The following is an 18,720-nucleotide window of genomic DNA, read 5'->3' as shown; positions in this document are numbered from 1 at the left end:
GCTACTTTTATCACAGGAGTTTTTCATGTTTCTTGTCTGTGTGTTGTAAGTAGTTGGTTGATTGGAAGTGGAAACTTTAATAGGCCTTTCTTCTCTGCTTTGTATTCTTCAGCTTGTTTTTTAAGCCCTAGGGGTTGAACGTGCTTTGTATTATTCCACTTGATTTGGTTACTTTTTGGTGTTTTCAACATTCAACAAATGTCCCTCTTGCTCTGTCTGTCTGTCTGTCGCGCTCTCTCTGTCTGTCTGTCTGTCGCGCTCTCTCTGTCTGTCTGTGTCGCGCTCTCCTGTCTGCCTGTCGCTCTCCTGTCTGCCTGTCGCTCTCTCTGTCTGCCTGTCGCTCTCGCCTGTCTGCCTGTCGCGCTCTCCTGTCTGCCTGTCGCGCTCTCCTGTCTGCCTGTCGCGCTCTCCTGTCTGCCTGTCGCGCTCTCCTGTCTGCCTGTCGCGCTCTCCTGTCTGCCTGTCGCTCTCTCCTGTCTGCCTGTCGTGCTCTCCTGTCTGCCTGTCGCGCTCTCCTGTCTGCCTGTCGCGCTCTCCTGTCTGCCTGTCGCGCTCTCCTGTCTGCCTGTCGCGCTCTCCTGTCTGCCTGTCGCGCTCTCCTGTCTGCCTGTCGCGCTCTCCTGTCTGCCTGTCGCGCTCTCCCTGTCTGCCTGTCGCGCTCTCCTGTCTGCCTGTCGCGCTCTCCTGTCTGCCTGTCGCGCTCTCCTGTCTGCCTGTCGCGCTCTCCTGTCTGCCTGTCGCTCTCTCTGTCTGTCGCTCTCTCTGTCTGTCGCTCTCTCTGTCTGTCGCTCTCTCTGTCTGTCGCTCTCTCTGTCTGTCGCTCTCTCTGTCTGTCGCTCTCTCTGTCTGTCGCTCTCTCTGTCTGTCGCTCTCTCTGTCTGTCGCTCTCTCTGTCTGTCGCTCTCTCTGTCTGTCGCTCTCTCTGTCTGTCGCTCTCTGTCGCTCTCTGTGTCTCTCTGTGTCTCTCTGTGTCTCTCTGTGTCGCTGTGTGTGTCTGTTGGTCTGTCTCTCTCTCTGTCGGTCTGTCAGTTCAATTCAATTTGCTTTATTGGCATGACATAACAATGTACATATTGCCAAAGCTTACTTTGGATATTTACAATTAAAATAATAATACTCAATATTGTAAATGGGACAACAGCAACAACAATAACCAAGGGTCAAAATATCCATTGAACAATAAAAATATAGAGGACATGTGCAGGTTGGTTGGTCTGTCAGACACTGTCCCTCATCTTATGGCAGGAAGCAATGTAGTGTGCTGCCAACCACAGCTCTCTGCATCCTCCCCCAACAGGACAGGGAGCCTATTCTCATCAGAGAGCTCTTTGAAATCTTGAAATACGGTTTCACATTTTGGGAAATGACACTAATTGTTTTATATTTTTGACCTTTTGTCAGGAAATGCTGTGGTGCAGTGGTTGCACAGACTTTCCTCTACAGGGAGCCAGGTTTTCCTGTGTCTACCCTTCTCAATGGCAAGGCTGTGCTCACTGAGCCTGTACTTTGTCAAGGTTTTTCTAAGGTTTTGATCAGTAACCATGGTCGAATAGTTAGCCACGGTGTACTGTTGATTTAGGGCCAGATAGCACTTCATTTTACTTTGTGCTTGTGTTTCCCAATAAGCAATGTAGTTTTGTGTTGTAATTTGGTTTATTCTGATTTGATTGGATGTTCTGGTCCTGAGGCTTCAGTGTGTTAGTAGACCTATTTGTGAACTCAGCCCCAGGACCAGCTGGATGAGGGGACTATTTTCTTTGCTCAGCTCTTGGCATTGCAGGGCTTGGTAATGATATGAGAGCAGGTCACTGCTATTTTTTGAATTTTTATTATTAGTGGATATTGGCCTAATTCTGCCCTGCATGCATTGTTTCTAGTTTTCCTCTGGACATGTAGGAGAATATTACAGAACTCTGCATGCAGGGTTTCAAGTGGACCCCACACCTCACTGCCATAAAGTGCAATTGGTTCAATGACACATTCAATTAGTTTTAGCCAAATTTTAATAGGTATTTCATTTTGAATTTGTTTTTTAATGGCGTAGAATGCCCTGCGTGCTTTCTCTCTCAGTTCATTCACTGCATCATTAAGGTGTCCAGTTGAGCTAATTTTTAAACCTAAGTAATTGTAGTGTGTGGAGTACTCTATATATTTTGGACCAATTGAGAACTTTGGTCTAATTCCCTGAGATCTGGATCTTCTCTGGAAAATCATTATTTTAGTATTTTTGGGGTTGCTCTAGCAGGTCCAGGCTCTGCTGTAGGCCATGTGCTGTGGGTGACAGCTGGCATAGGTCATCTGTGAAGAGCAGGCATTTAACCTCTGAATTGTGGAGACTTAACACCTGGGGCTGAGGATTTTTCTAGAATAGTGGCCAATTCGTTTATGTAAATATTGAAGAGTGCAGGGCTCAGAAAGTAACCCTAGCGAAGGCCCCACCCCTGGTTAAAGAATTCTGTTATTTTCTTGCCAATTTTGATGCTGCACGTATTGCCAGTTGATTTAATTATGTGATATATTTTACCCCCTACACCACTTTCAATAACTTTGTAGAACAGTCCTGTATGCCAAATAGAATCAAATGCGTTTTGGAAGTCGATAAAGCAAGCGTACATTTTGGTGTTATTTTGGTCGACATGTTTATCTATCAGGGTGTAAATATGATCGGTCTTGCAATGTTTTGGTATAAATCCAATTTGGCTTTTACTCAAGACATTGTGCTTATTAAGGAAGAACTCTTACATTTATAATACTACAGAAAACCTTCCCCAGGTTACTGTTCACACAAATGCCTCTGTAATTGTTAGGGTCAGATTTGTCTCCGTTCTTAAAGATTGGGGTTATGAGTCCTTGATTCCAGATGTCAGGGAAATAACCTACACTCAGGATCAAATTAAACAGTTTTAATATAGCCAATTGACATTGTTAACATTGCCAAAGCAAGTGAAGTAGATGGTAAACAAAAGTGAAATAAACAATAAATATTAACAGTAAACATTACACTCAGAAGTTCCAAAAGAATAAAGACATTTCAAATGTAATGTGTATATATACAGTGTTGTAACAATGTGCAAATAGTTAAAGTACAAATGGGAAAATAAATATATAGGTTGTATTTACAATGGTGTTTGTTCTTCACTGGTTGCCCTTTTCTTGTGGCAACAGGTCACAAATATTGCTGCTGTGATGGCACACTGTGGTTTTTCACCCAGTAGATAAGGGAGTTTATCAAAATTGGGTTTGTTTTCGGATTCTTTGTGGATCGCTGTAATCTGAGGGAAATATGTGTCTCTAATATGGTCATACATTTGGCAGGAGGTTAGGAAGTGCAGCTCAGTTTCCACCTCATTTTGTGGGCAGTGTGCACATAGCCTGTCTTCTCTTGAGAGCCAGGTCTGCCTACAGCGGCCTTTCTCAATAGCAAGGCTATGCTCACTGCGTCTGTACATAGTCAAAGCTTTCCTTAAGTTTGGGTCAGTCACAGTGGTCAGGTATTCTGCCACTGTGTACTCTCTGTTTAGGGCCAAATAGCATTCTAGTTTGCTCAGTTTTTTTGTTAATTCTTTCCAATGTGTCAAGTAATTCTCTTTGTTTTCTCATGATATGGTTGGGTCTAATTGTGTTGATGTCCTGGGGCTCTGTGGGGTCTGTTTGTGTTTGTGAACAGAGCCCCAGGATCAGCTTGCTTAGGGGACTCTTCTCCAAGTTCATCTCTCTGTACGTCATGGCTTTGTTATGGAAGGTTTGGGAATCACTTCCTTTTAAGTGGTTATAGAATTTAACAGATATTTTCTGGATTTTGATAATTAGCGGGTATCGGCCTAATTCTGCTTTGCATGCATTATTTGGTGTTTTTCGTTGTACACAGGATATTTTCTGCAGAATTCTGCATGCAGAGTCTCAATTTGGTGTTTGTCCCATTTTGTGAATTGTTGGTTGGTGAGCAGACTCCAGACCTCACAACCATAAAGGGCAATGGGTTCTATAACTGATTCAAGTATTTTTAGCCAGATCCTAATTGGTATGTCGAATTTTATGTTCCTTTTGATGGCATAGAAGGCCCTTCATGCCTTGTCTCTCAGATCGTTCACAGCTTTGTGGAAGTTACCTGTGGCGCTGATGTTTAGGCCGAGGTATGTATCGTTTTTTGTGTGCTCTAGGGCAACGGTGTCTAGATAGAATTTGTATTTGTGGTCCTGGCAATGGGACCTTTTTTGGAACATCATTATTTTTGTCTTACTGAGATTTACTGTCAGGGCCCAGGTCTCCTCTCTCTCTCTCTCTCTCTATCTGTGTGTCGGTCTCTCTCTCTCTCTCTCTGTGTGTCGGTCTCTGTTGGGTCTCTCTCGCTCTCTGTGCCGGGTCTCTCTCTCGCTCTCTGTGTCGGGTCTCTCTCTCGCTCTCTGTGTCGGGTCTCTCTCTCGCTCTCTGTGTCGACATCTTTTGGACGTACTGCTGGTCGACTAGGACTAAAAGTTAGCAACTCCGCAGCCCTGCTCTCCGTACGAGCCGAAAACACGCTCTTATGCGTCAACACAAACTCGTCTGCCAATACAGACGCTTCCGACAGTGAGGATACTTTCTGTTCGTTCAGATAAACTACAATGCGTTCCGGTAAGCAATTTTTAAACTCTTCTAACAAGATTAACTCCCGTAGAGAGTTAAAATCAGTTACTTTACTAGCACTGTGCCACTTGTCAAACAGATTTCCTTTGTCTCTAGCAAACTCCACATAAGTCTGAGTAGGATACTTTTTATGAGACCTAAATCTCTGTCGATATGCCTCAGGAACAAGCTCATAGGCACGAAGAACAGTAGCTTTGACCACTTCATAATTCAAACTGTCTTCAAGAGGTAGCGCTGCCAGAACCTCTTGGGCTTTACCTGTTAGTTTACACTGAAGTAATAGGCACCATACCTCTTCGGGCCATTTCAATGCTACCGCTATACGTTCAAACACACTGAAATAGGAATCAACCTCTGACTCCCTAAACACAGGTACCAAGGTGATCTGTCTACTAATATCAAAAGTAGCAGACGACACAGCTGGTGAGGCTGGCTCACTAGCAGGCATAGTATGAGCAGAGACTAACCTCGCTGTTTCTGCCTCTAGTTCCATTTTACGCATCTCCAGTTCCATCTTACGCGTCTCCAGTTCTTGATCAAGCCTACGCGTCTCCAGTTCTGCCTCTAGCTTACGTGTCTCCTGTTCTGCCTCTAGCTCCATTTTACGCATCTCCAGCTTGTCTTGCCTGATTTGTGCCCGCTCTTCCGCCTCCATTTGGAGCCGTGTCGAGCGGACATCGATCCTGGCATCACTGTCAGTCAGTGGGGAGAGTGGGTCATAACGAGGCAAGGTGGCTGGAGCCTTAGCCTCGTCCTCAGACACTGATGGGCTTACAGGAACAGCCACCACCTCCCCTACAGGAGCAGCAGACTCAGGCGGCGGTAACTCAAGCACTCGCTCGTTCAACAACATCGCTAGCACTACTTCCCTAACTTCTGCTTTCACTAAACCCCTCGGTATGGGTACAGAAAAGTGGTCAGCCAAAACCTGTAGATCCACTCTACGGCAATTCTCAAAAACCTCCCACGTAGGGTTTTCCAAAAATGCCTCCAACTCAAAAGTAGCCATTCTACTAGCAACACGAGCCGTCGACTACTGAACACACAAAAAAAACAGGTAGTACAGCTGCCAAGCTCAACACTGAACCAGACACTTACTAATTTGCATGAGTAGTATGGGATAGATCCCGGACGAGCCCCCACTTTGTTACGAACCCCGTGGCTCTAAACGTCTAGGGTGGATGGACATGAGACCCGTAACATAAATCATGCAAATTATAAGTGTGGCATGGAACAGTGAGAAGGAAAAACTACACGACAACCATAAACTACCGTCAAACACAAATGGTTTATTTCTGAACACACGGTAACGGTTTGGGAAAAAAGGGCTGAGCAGGACCCAAGAAATGAAACAATAAGGTAAAACACCCCTAAGCTGATCTTGCCTGCCTCAAGAACCGCTAGGCTACTGCTACCATACAAAAATACAGTGGGTGGTCCGCTCAGGTCTAACTAGTGTTTATAGACAGTTCTTTCTACGGGAAATGTATGCCCAGGGGCAGCTAGCTCAAACTCCCCTTTTCCCAGAAACACACAATAGTTACCAAACAGAGTAACCAGCAACTCAATGAGTACTCTAAACACAGGACATCACAGTATCCATTACTCACATACAAAACAGTGGTCTAACAGAATTACCAATCATAGTAAACAGCAACTTAGTGAGTAACCAAAAACAGGACACCACCGTGTCCATACTCACATACGGAAATATTCTCTCTCTCTCAACAAACACAAGACTGGTTTTTATACAATGGGATGTGTGATTGAACAAACGAGTAACAGGTGGTGCAATGCACAGGAATGTTCACTGATTGGTCCAATCAGCAGACACCTCAACGACCACCAATCAGGAACATACAGGACACCTGTGATTAGGGCAGAAGGAGTAGAAACACACAAAAACACAGGATACCTGTATCCGTAACACACGGTGACTAGAGTAATTACTATTCTCCAGATGTTAGTTTGGGAGGGAAACGAAGGGAGGAGAGGAGGAGGGAGGGATTGGGGGAAGGAGAAGATGAGAAAAAACAGCTGCCCGTTTTCAGGCACCCCACCCCCCTGTTGCTCAACGTGAAGTCATTAGTCCCTCACTGCACTCCCCATCCCCAGATACGTCCTTTACCTTTCCTCTACTTTATTTTCCCTCTCTCCCTGCCTCAAGGCCATGCTTGCCAGTCTTTGTTTACTCTTGTGGTAATTGGAGAAGTTTGGAAGGCAACCAGACCCGTGCCCAGCCACTCCCCTCCTCTTGTTATGACTGGCAGCATAGACCAGTGAAGAAAAGCATGGAGGAGCCAGTGTCAGCCCACTGGGGGAAAAGGGATTGTTTTCTCCCTACATTCCCTGTCTTTCTCTCTTTTCCCACTCTCTGTCTCCTCCTCTCCGCTGTATGTCAGAAAGGCCCCTGCCAGACGTGAGCAAACACACCCACCGCAGGCAGGGCGCTTGATCTGTTTATTTGAGGGAGGGCGGGTGAGGGATAAGGCAAGGGTGTGGCCTTCCAAACATTATGATACACCCATCTGTTGCTACAGCTGTGCTGTCCACACAAATCACCACTAGTGAACTGTTTATTTGAACGTGTTGAAATCTTGTTTCTTTTTCGTGGAATTTTCCAGTCCCATGATGTTCCAGGAGCCATTTGTCATTGTTTGTGTTTACGGCTCCTCGCTCCTTCCCTCCCATTCTCTCCCTCCCTTTCTCTCTCTCCCTCCCTTTCACTCTCCCGTTCTCTCCCTCCCTCCCGTTCTCTCTCCCTCTCTCCCTCCCGTTCTCTCTCTCCCTCTCTGTCAGACTGTGTGTGAGAGCATGAGTGGGATTCGTGACGCCTCGGGTAACCTCATCCGTTGGGCTGTCAGGCAGGCAGAGGGACAACACGCCTCTCATCCCCCATCCTCCACGATAGCTTCTACTGCTCCACAGATTGAACACATAGGCCACATTGATTGAATCTGATTACTGTGAATAGAGCAGGTTTATTCTGGGCCTTTCGCTGCTAGACTGTGTGTGTATCTGTCTGTGTGTGATGGTAAAAGGGGATACTTTCACTCCTTGTCCTCAGTGTTTGTAATCCATGCAAAATTTCTCTTGGGAATCGGGGAGCCCATTCCCTCTCAGACAGAGATGATTCCCCTTCCGTGCGCACACACGCACACACACACTGGGCATCCTGACAGCCGTCCTGAATGTTTAATGAGGAAACCGGGAGTGTGTGAGGTGTGCCGACTCAGGATTTTGTTAATTGCTCTATGGTCACAGGGACATCAAAGAAATCTCTAGTCCCTTCATCCTGGCACATGAAACATGCATTCAGTCTTCAGGAAACTCTCAGTCCTGTCATAGTTCACCCACTGCTAGATCGTAGCAGACAGTAGACGCCCACTGTCTGTAGCCTTAGTGTGACCCAGTTCCATCCAGCTCTCAAATCACTCAATACAACCATTAGTATACTAATAAGTCATATTTATAATAGGGTTTCAGTAATGTACACAACAGAAGCACTAGCTTTGTTGTTTCTGAAGTGACTAGTGGAGTAAATTGACCTGCTTCCATGTGGCCATTAGGAAGGTTTTATAACAGCCTGCTATGAAGAAACAGTTATGCTATGAAGAGCTGTGTCAGCTGGATTCCTGAGGGGGTGTGCCTGCCCAGAGTTTGCTTTCTGTTTGCCTCCACTCTCCGCCACACACACACACACACACACACACAATACCTTCTGTTTTCCTCTTTGCCACACACACACCCCCATCCTAGCAGCATCTGACACCCTCCCCTCTACGTTGCTTTACGCCCCTCACAGCAGCACATCCCCTGCTATGCAGAGCCGGAGAGATGTTGATAGTGACGTACCAGGAGCCTCTTTAACTCTTCCAACCTGCAAATCCATCATCCTCAACCCCCTTTCCTGTTCCTGTCTGCCTGCGACGCTCTCACACACACACACACACCAATCGCACTCATCCCCCAGCATTCATTGCGCTGCTGAGACCCGGCCCGATGACCGCCCACTCCCTCTTATCCACAGCGCTATCTCAGTGTTCGTAAGCACCACACACACACACACACACACACACACACACACACACACACACACACACACACACACACACACACACACACACACACACACACACACACACACACACACACACACACACACACACACACACACACACAAACACAAACACACACACCTAGGAAAACCAGCCAGGCCTCTCCTCCCCATTAAAGGGAAAACAACCTGTTTCCAACTCTCATTATTGGGCCTGTATTTAAAAAGGTTAGCCGCGTCAGCTGCAAGGGAAACAACCCAATGGTTCTTCAATCTCACCCGCCAACCTCTAGCCGCTCTCCAGTTTGCACATTAAACGGCTTGTTGTAACAGCGTTGTAAATGCGTTACCGGCAAAACACACAGTAGGCCTTTATGTTTGGGATGGAGGGTAGAGCACAGACTTGGTGACCTTGCAGATGCTTCAGGCGAAGACTGAGGGTCTCTCTGTCATTACTGACTCAGTTCTCTAACCACTGAGCCAGGGTCAGAGTCTACTCTGCCATGAGATGTCTGGCTCCTCATAAAGGCTATTTTAGAAACTCATTTTTGTCACTGAAAACTGCATATGTGCAACCGAACACTCAGCGCGACCTCGCCGTGACTGTCTCCGTTTTTATGTTTTGGCTTAGTCACTTTTTTTTTTTTGTCTAACATCAGCCTTGGCTCAGATCCAAACCGGCTGACACAGTTTGGGGCCAAAAAGTGAGCAGAGAGAAAGAGAACCAGCTGTCTCTTTCCTGAGAATCATTTGCGAAAATCTTACCCGACTTGGGAGAAGCTGTCTAGAACGTCGTCGTGGTAACGATCTGATTTTAATTTGTGACGGTAAACAGGGAAGGGAGGCAGACGACGGAGGATCTAATAGAATGGGCAGCTAAAGATGTTCACTCTACCGCAACCACCTCTGTTTGGAAAGTGTTTAGGAAGCTAAAAAGGCCTAACTGGCTCCTCTGACTGGGCTTTGTGTGGAGCATTTAAACAGCTAATTAGCAGTGATTTAAGCCCATTTTCAGGTTGAGGGGTCCATGTTAGCGTTAGCCATTCTCTGTGAGCATAGCTAATTAGGCGTTCTGCTCAGCAGGCCTGGTATTTAGAATGTGAAGTGGCCTCACTCACCTCTGAGGCTGGGGAGGTTGTTGTAATAGGCACTGAATGGGCCTGGATCCTACTAGGATCAGTGTGGGTCGTGTGCTTTCCTTCAATGCAGATTGTCCCAGAATGTTCTGGGTTAGTGGTAGCACTAGCTGAATGCTCTGGGTTAGTGGTAGCGCTAGCTTAATGCTCTGGGTTAGTGGTAGTGCTAGCTTAATGCTCTGGGTTAGTGGTAGCGCTAGCTTAATGCTCTGGGTTAGTGGTAGCGCTAGCTTAATGCTCTGGGTTAGTGGTAGCGCTAGCTTAATGCTCTGGGTTAGTGTTAGCGCAACTTAATGCTCTGGGTTAGTGGTAGTGCTAGCTGTATGCTCTGGGTTAGTGGTAGCGCTAGCTTAATGCTCTGGGTTAGTGGTAGCGCTAGCTTAATGCTCTGGGTTAGTGGTAGCGCTAGCTTAATGCTCTGGGTTAGTGTTAGCGCAACTTAATGCTCTGGGTTAGTGGTAGCGCAACTTAATGCTCTGGGTTAGTGGTAGCGCTAGCTTAATGCTCCGGGGTAGTGGTAGCGCAAGCTTAATGCTCCGGGGTAGTGGTAGCGCAAGCTTAATGCTCTGGGTTAGTGGTAGCGCAACTTAATGCTCTGGGTTAGTGGTAGCGCTAGCTTAATGCTCCGGGGTAGTGGTAGCGCAAGCTTAATGCTCTGGGTTAGTGGTAGCGCAACTTAATGCTCTGGGTTAGTGGTAGCGCAAGCTACTCCCTCTTATGTTTCAGTAGTTTACAGTACAGAGTCGTGGGAATGATTTATCCACCAAAATGCAAGGTGATTGTATTTATTTTGACCGCCTTCCATAAAAATGTGTATATTTGGACGTTGAAGAAAAGCTGTTGCAGACTGTAGCACGTAGCCTAGTGTGTAGTCTGAAGCCACAGCTTTCAGTAGTGAGTAAGAGACCAGACACTGCCACTGATGCTCTCCTCCCTCCCTCCCTCCCTCCCGTCTTCCCCTTGAAAGGAGTCTCTGCGGAGGTCTTAACTTTGTGCCTTGCTCTCCACTGCTACCCCCACCCCACCCCAGCCTGATTGAATAGAGCAGGAAACTGCTTTTGAACCGGTGAATTGCTCAAAGAAAAGACTGTGATATTGAATGGAGCACAGAGATCTGTCTGTCCCTTGTCTTTATTGCTCCGCCGTTAACAGCCTTGTTCCCCTTTTAATCGGGAGAAAAGCTGCGTCTGAACAACTCGGCCAAAAACAAAACCTTGTCATGCCACTGGAGCTCTTGAGTCTGCTCTCAGGGCTCCAGACTGCGACCATTTAGTTGCATTTTGAGACCCTTTGACTTGGCTGTGCAAGTTACAATTTTTAATTGGTCGCATCAGTGCGAACTGAACATTCATTCACCTTGCTGAATGTTCTGGGGTAGTGGTAGCACTTGCTGAATGTTCTGAGTTAGTGTTTCATAACTTCCTATTTTTGGGGGTGGCTAAAACCCTGATTTGGTCAAACAGTAAAGTGCATTATCCTCATTATTCCTGTAATGAGTTTGCCCAGCCCCTGGGCCTGTTTGGCTGGAGCCTGGTGCTGTGATGAGCGAGCCACTTGATGTGTGGTCCGGGAGAAAGAGAAAAGGCTTCTGATTGTAAATCACTTCCAAATCCAATGGTGAAGGTGCATGAAGATGGCAGCGCCCGTGTACTTACCAAAGATGCCTCGTTTGCTCAGTTCGCCATATTGTGCATTTCTCTCAGTTACAATTTTTTTGGTTTCGGCGTTAGCGCAGTATACATTATCCCAAATCTAGCTCCAAGATGGCGGCAATTTGAATAAACGCAAAAAGTAGATTGTGCTGATTTACTGGCACATTGAACCATGTTGGCACCGTAGATTAGACTTTGTAGGTAGTGCTAAAAACATAGATGTAATATCTGAATTTCTTTATGCTCCTTCGCCATTGCTGGAAATACATAGCTTTGGAAGCAACTACAGTTCTCAGCATAGTAAAAAAAATCCCCATAAAATTACGTCAGTTTAAGCTAAACATTTTTTTTTTTGTATTGGATACGTCTCAATCCACTGCATCCGCCTATGTAACACTTCTGCATCTGTGGTGAAAGGTGACAGAGCTAGAGCGGTGTTTGTCAGACCATGAGACATCCCGAAAATCGGTCTTCTCACAAAATCGTCTGTAGCGTCCGAACGATTGGGCCTACACTGTTATGTCCCCTCTATGGAAAGATGACTCTCACGAACACAATGTTAATTTTTTATATTACTGCACTGTTGGAGCTTGACGCACAAGCATTTCGCTACACCCGCTATAACATCTGCTAAACACGTGACAAATACAATTTGATTTGATTTGGTGTTCTCTCAGTTTTTGCTCCCCCCACAAGCGTATTGGGACTTGTCTGAAGTCGGTACAGCTGATCTGCCAACTTCTGTCTGTAGTTTCCGAACAGTTTGGGCTACGCACTAATTGGGCTCCCTAGTGGTGCAGTGGTCTAAGACACTGCATCTCGGTGCTTGAGGCGTCACTACAGACCCCCCTGGTTCGATTCCAGGCTGTATCACAACAGGCCGTGATTGGGAGTCCCATAGGGCGGCGCACAATTGGCCCAGCGTCGTCCGGGTTTGGCCGGTGTAGGCCGTCATTGTAAATAAGAATTTGTTCTTAACTGACTTGCCTTGTTAAATAAAGGTGAAATAAAATAAAATAAAAAATATGACCCCTCTGTAAAGGTGTGACTATCACGAACACGTACATGTCGGTTGTTTTGCTCTAGGACGCCCACAGGACTCGAGACTCATCTGAAGATCCCCCGGTACCAGTCGAAAACATTGATGGAAGAATGTATGGAGGGGTTAAATACATGTAAAAATATATAGGATAGACACTTCAGAACCAACTTCCTTTAGATCGTTTTGGGGGGGGACTATCTGTTCCATGTAGTGAATCTGTTATTCAATTCAATTTGTATGGGTTAATAGCAGTAAGGTCAAAAACATGTATATTTGGGATACTTTAAGGGGTCTTAAAATTCAAAATCAAAGAGCAAAATGATCTATAGTTTCGTGAGCTAGTGCCACCAACTGAAATGGCTGGTGGCACCAGTACCACCAGGGGAACATGTTAGTCTGGAGCCCTGTCCGTGAAGCATTGGTCTGTCTGAAGCATAGAGGAGAAGTCTGCAGCAGCCTTGTCTGTCTGAAGCCTCGTTTATCTCTCTGTCTGCTGCAATCACGCCAGTCCTTCTTTATTACGATCTACCTGGAAAATCACTGGGTTTCTACTTCGTTGTCATGGTTATGGAGCGTTTCGTCGCTTCGGGGAGAGAAGGGGATGGGTGCTAACTTAATTGCTCCATGAATAATTTAACTTGCCTAATTTGGGCGATAATGACAGTGACACCACTTATGTATTTATTTATCCAAACATTAATTGACAGGACTGACATTAGCTGGGCCTATACCGTGCATTTGATTGCGCACAAGGGGGATTTAATTTTTCCAGTAATTATCTTGCTTATAAGACAGTGGTTTATGCATGCGTTTTCCCTGCCTAATGTCCCTGTCAGCGATTTAGCAAAACATGAGATGATGCAACATGACAATGGTGGTGTAACTTATTTCGATGCCTTCCTCCCCCATGCAACTTGTGCTTATGGAGAACTAGCGATTGCTAGGGTGTAGTCACTAGGAACCAAACGGAACAGGAAGGGGCCTACCTGAATTTGTCCAATAGAAACTCGTGTTCATTTCAAAAGGTTTTCTGTTTTCAGCTATTTGCTACGGTGTCCTCTAATGATTACGCCTCTGGATGTCTGTCCCTATGTACCCCCCCTTGCAATAGTGACACAGCACAGTCAAATGTCTTAACATGACTGAAATGACTTGTTGTTTGTTGAAAGGACTTGTTGACTGACCTGTTGATTTGTTTGTTGTACCAGGCGGAAGGCGAGGATAATCTGAAGAAGATGCAGCTGATGGAGCTGGCCATTCTCAACGGGACGTACCGAGACACCAACATCAAGACACGTACGCTTTACAACCACACACACGCACACATACCAGCCGCCCTCACACACACACACTACACGAAGGTCCTGTTTGGATCCACATTGACTAATGTTACACACCAAAGCTTATCATTAATCATCTTAATCCATCTGTTATTGTATTAACCAGCTAGAACCTCACAATAACCAGCTAGAACCTCACAATAACCAGCTAGAACCTCAGAATAACCAGCTAGAACCTCAGAATAACCAGCTAGAACCTCACAATAACCAGCTAGAACCTCACAATAACCAGCTAGAACCTCACAGTAACCAGCTAGAACCTCACAATAACCACAGTGAAGAAATGCTCATGATATACAGTTAACTGTGTGCCTCTGCCTCATGTTTGTAGTCATTATTTTTATTTTATAAACTTATGCACTTTTCTCTGAAGTGCTGTCTGACTCATGTCTACCTACCTCCTAAAACCACCTGTATCCAAGTAGAGCAGTCCCCCCCCCCTTTTCCCTTCCTTCCATATGGATGCAATCACAGTTTGCTGTAATGTCGGTGTGGCTTCTATATGCCTTCAGCGCACCGCAGAAATCACTCGCTCATCTCTGCATGACGTAGTTCACGCATCTGTTACAAACACTGTTTAGTTTTCCAATCACCAAAGTGTTACTTTCTTTGGAATTCATCCCACCAAGAGTTCCCACAGTTCTGCACTTTCATGCTTGTGATTTGTATAAATGCATTGCAAAATTAATGTATCTTTGGTGGCTGCTTGGAGTTTGTCACAATTTTCGTTTGCATTATTATCATGATTTGTTACTGAATTATATTAGTCATGTTTTGCACATTTGGTCAGTCCAAAAAGTCATGGCTTGGTTTGAAGTAAAAATCTGATTTGGAAAACGTGTAATAATTTGACTTGGCAGACATTGGTTTCTAACACCAATGTCTGGACCAGTGTCTGGTTCTCTCGGCTGTGTTGCCAGACCAGCGATACTTAGCATGAATTAGCCACGGAGTCATGGCCCAAAGAGCCACATGTAAAACATTGATTCAATCGCCCCCGCTGTCAGTGATGTTCACTATGTCAGAACATTTGTAAATGCAAAACAATTTAGAAAATCTTTTGTCGATTTCGTTTGTCAGCCAACCAAAATGGTCTAAGGAGTGGCGTGTATCATGTAGAGGAGTGGAGTGTATCAGAACTGTATTTATAGTCTGGCAGATTTCAACTAGTCGGTCCAAAGCAAGGCCTCATAGGCCCAGAGAGTCGTCCAATAAACTGGATTGTCTGTTTTGGGGATTGATGTGATCCTATTGGTCCTTATCAGAAACTGGCACTCCATCTCTCCTCTCCATGGCCACCGGCTCCATTTCTGTTGGCTTGTGTACTTGTGCCGTCCGCAGTACATTAACTCGTAGTTGTCATGGTGATTGGTATGCTTAATATTGTCTGTGCATTGGTGGTGATTGCAGCATTTTCCCTTTATCTTTTGGTATGGGGTTCTTTTATTATTTTCTTGTTTATTTTATTTTCTTGTTTGCTGGTTCACCGTAATCATTGCATGGACTAATTTTCCTTTTTTTCGCCCTCCTCTCCTTCTCCCCCCTTTTTCTACTTTTTGTATTTTCCGACTCGCTTCTCTTCACCTGTGATTTTGGTCAACCGCACCACCACATCTCTACCCCTTTGTCTTGTATCTCTCTCTGTCTTTCTCTGTCTTTCACTCTTGCTTATGGCAGACCCCCTTGCGTTCTCTCTTGCAGCGGCGGCTGCCGCCGCTCAGGGCCCCCGTCTAATGCAGGCCCCTCAGGGGCAGTTGATGGCCCCCCATCAGCAAATGAGGCCCCCCACACCGGCAGGGCCCCCCATCATGAACATCATCCGACAACCCCAAATGCAGGGCATGTTACCCAACGGCACCCCAACCCTGGTGCCTCCCTCGCCGGAAGGCGGTATCCTCTACGCCTCCCCGTACGACTACCCGTACGCCCTGGCGCCCACCTCCCTGCTGGAGTACCCCATCGACCACAGTGGGGTTCTAGGTAAGCGACCCTGGGGCCTGGGCGGCGGCCCCTTTAGCCCCGGACAGGAGGGCAGCTTGTTTTACCCTGGGTTTTTGGACGCGGCTTCGATGAGCCACGGTCAGGACTTGTTGAAAGGTAAATATGTCGTATCCAGCTGAAAAAAAACAAACAGGGTTGTTATGGGTGTGACCTTATGACCTGACAGCTGAACAGGATTAATGCGCTAACAAAGGGCAAGGGGGACAGGGATTTTTTTGGGGGGTAGACATTTTTTATTTTAGCTCATCTCCCCACCATGCTTTTCCTGGCTCAGGTTTAGTTTGACATTTTAGTCATTTAGTAGACGCTCAGGCGCAATTAGGATTAAATGCCTTGCTCAAGGGCACATCAACAGATTTGTTACCTAGTCTGCTCTGGGATTCGAACCAGTGACCTTTCAGTTACTGGCCCAATACTCTTAACCACTAGGCTACCTGCCGTTTTCTCTCTGTTCTGCAGCTGCCATTATACTCCCATGCAATATAAGGCGAGTTGCCTTGTCTGAAGACACACTCTGACAGCGACATGCTGCTGTGCTCTAGCCCTTTTATGCACTCGCCAACAGCAGATTCAGTCTGACGGTGGATCCCCCCGGATTTCACCGGCTTTTGAAATTAGTATTATTTTTTTCCCAGCTAACTCTACAGCTCTGGCCTTGATGCCAGTAGAAACCCTTTGTCCCGGTGGGGATGTTCATTAAATTCACTGTTCTCATTTTTCCCATTGGCTCAGTTTTCACGCTCTTGAACTTCAACTTAGTACGAGCCACCGACATTCCCCAGTCAATACGTCGCCGTGGGAATTACATTCCGTAGGTGCGGGTGTGTATGCACACCGGCGCTCACACACAAAGCAATATCCTGCCAAAGAAACATTTAGACGTAACTGACGATAATAACTCACATTTTTATGGAGGCTATCGCACTCTAATTCGACCAAATAATGACTGTGTGCCACTGCATACCTTGTCAAGTTTTGACAGAGGCCTTTCCTGTTTGTGTCACTGCCTTTAATGACATGCCTGAGGTGTTGATCCTGACATGAGACAGCGGATACACAGGTGCCATGTTAGCTGACCCGTGTCTTTGTGTGTGTGAAAGAGGTGCCTCTGGGAGCTGTTCTGTAGTACAGAGCCTACTGGCTTTTCTCTCTAACTCGGATGCCGTATTGATCGGTGCCTTCAGCAACGGAGCGCCACCGGAACACAGCGTGCATTTGGCTCTACTAGCCCTGCTCAGGACTCTGCGTTAGCTCTGAGGAAACCTCAGGACATCTGATGCTGCAGAGTGGAATGTGGGCGGGCTGGTTTGATCATCAACCAGCACTGTGAAACATCGCACACAGCTTGCCTGCCTGCCCTGCCAGGATAGATAGATATTAGTCTCAGGGCCGTTCCAAGTGTGATGTAACCGTCACTGGCTTATTCCACCAACTCTCCATTTCAGCATGGAAACCTACCCAAGCCAACATTCTGAGTTGTCTCCTTTTAGAAGTGCTCACTTGATAACTGCAGAGAAGAGGGTTTAGTAGTGTACCATATGACAGAATGCCCAGATGGTTGTCACGGTGACCTGTTCTGTGGGGACGGCCACCATTTAGCCATTGAAGGGCTCTGACACAAATCTCTTTAAACGCTCTCTGGGTAATGAAGATCAGAGAAATATGGCCTCCACGGCATCACTCCGCCATCTCTCTGTCCCCGAGATCTGGGAGGCTATCCTTCCCCGGCTCACTAAATCAGAAATATTGACATAGCCGCATAGAAGCCCAAGAGATACGACCCCTGAGTGCTGAAATGGTGTCTCGCTGACTGCACTGAGCTCTAGCTAGGCTTTTTGGACAAACTTTTAGATTGTCGGACTCGTTGCATTAAGGATTTACCTTGAACATTTTTCAATCTGGGATTTCTTTTTTTTGGTCATAGACTAATTCTTTATCTCTATGCACGGTCACAGTTCCTATGCAACCAACATAGTATTTTACTCCATTTCCGTGTATGAAATCAAGAGAAACCACACTAGGGTAATTGAAATGTCTGTCTTCATTTGTGACAAATATTCAGAGAGAAATGAATGCTACTGCCAGTGAGAAGATTGATACTGAGAGATGTAGAGACGTGAGAGAGCCAGGTGGTGTCTAGCGCCATCCAATTAGGATCTGAGCTGCATTGGATTTTCACAACTTTTAAAATCAGCCAATTTTTTTCTCTATCCCCCTTCTGCGTCCCCAATGGAAGATGAACATGTTTTTTTGCTAGACAGCCTTAGTCCCCTGTCCCCCTGCCCACCGGTTCCACGAATCCTCTATGTAACACTGAGCACTGTGAAATTGTATTACCTAAGTTATACATTTATAGATATCAAGTTAAAGCAAATGAGTAATTTTTTTTCTATGCATTTTTATACATGTCTGTATCATGTTTATGTATATTATAATCTAATGTATAAGCAGTATATGTGTAAAATGTGAATATGTATTACTGTAAGACTTGTTTTTCCCCCCCTAAAGTGAATGGGTTCTAACCTTGTGGACTTGTTGCAATCTAGGTGCAATGGCTACCAAAGTGAGACGGTATGACTCGCGGGTCCATCCTTACCAAAGGACAGTGACCGCAGACAGAGGTTAGTTTAGTCTCTAAGATACTTTACTTTGACTGTTGATTTGCATTGCCTTATATTTGCCTTTGTTGGGATTTCTCCTGTGTTTATATACTTTATTTTGTCACCACACATCCACAGCAACTAAATGGTTGACTGTGGTATGCACATTGTTTACATAATAGTACTCGTAGTACTCAATATAGAACTATATTTCAATGCTCAGTGTAGCCTCCTGTAGCTCAGTTGGTAGAGCATGGCACTTGCAA

General features: G+C 45.8%; 1 protein-coding gene across 4 annotated transcripts in view; it reads left to right on the top strand.

Annotated features, from left to right (window-relative positions):
* The window catches only part of qkia (QKI, KH domain containing, RNA binding a), a 108,529-nt gene that overhangs the window by 85,221 nt on the left and 4,588 nt on the right, over window positions 1-18,720 (top strand). The window contains exons 5-7 of one of the 4 annotated variants that reach the window (XM_041847147.2): window positions 13,722-13,809; window positions 15,555-15,833; window positions 18,401-18,475. In XM_041847147.2, coding sequence (XP_041703081.1) covers window positions 13,722-13,809; window positions 15,555-15,833; window positions 18,401-18,475 — 442 coding nt within the window. Of the gene's footprint in view, window positions 1-13,721; window positions 13,810-15,530; window positions 15,951-18,400; window positions 18,476-18,720 lie in introns of all 4 variants that reach the window. The other 3 variants (XM_041847144.2, XM_041847145.2, XM_041847143.2) reach the window with 3 other exon arrangements.

Source organism: Coregonus clupeaformis, unplaced genomic scaffold, assembly GCF_020615455.1.
Source record: "Coregonus clupeaformis isolate EN_2021a unplaced genomic scaffold, ASM2061545v1 scaf0007, whole genome shotgun sequence".
NCBI classification, from domain to species: domain Eukaryota; kingdom Metazoa; phylum Chordata; class Actinopteri; order Salmoniformes; family Salmonidae; genus Coregonus; species Coregonus clupeaformis.
This window is presented reverse-complemented; position numbering and strand designations above follow the sequence as displayed.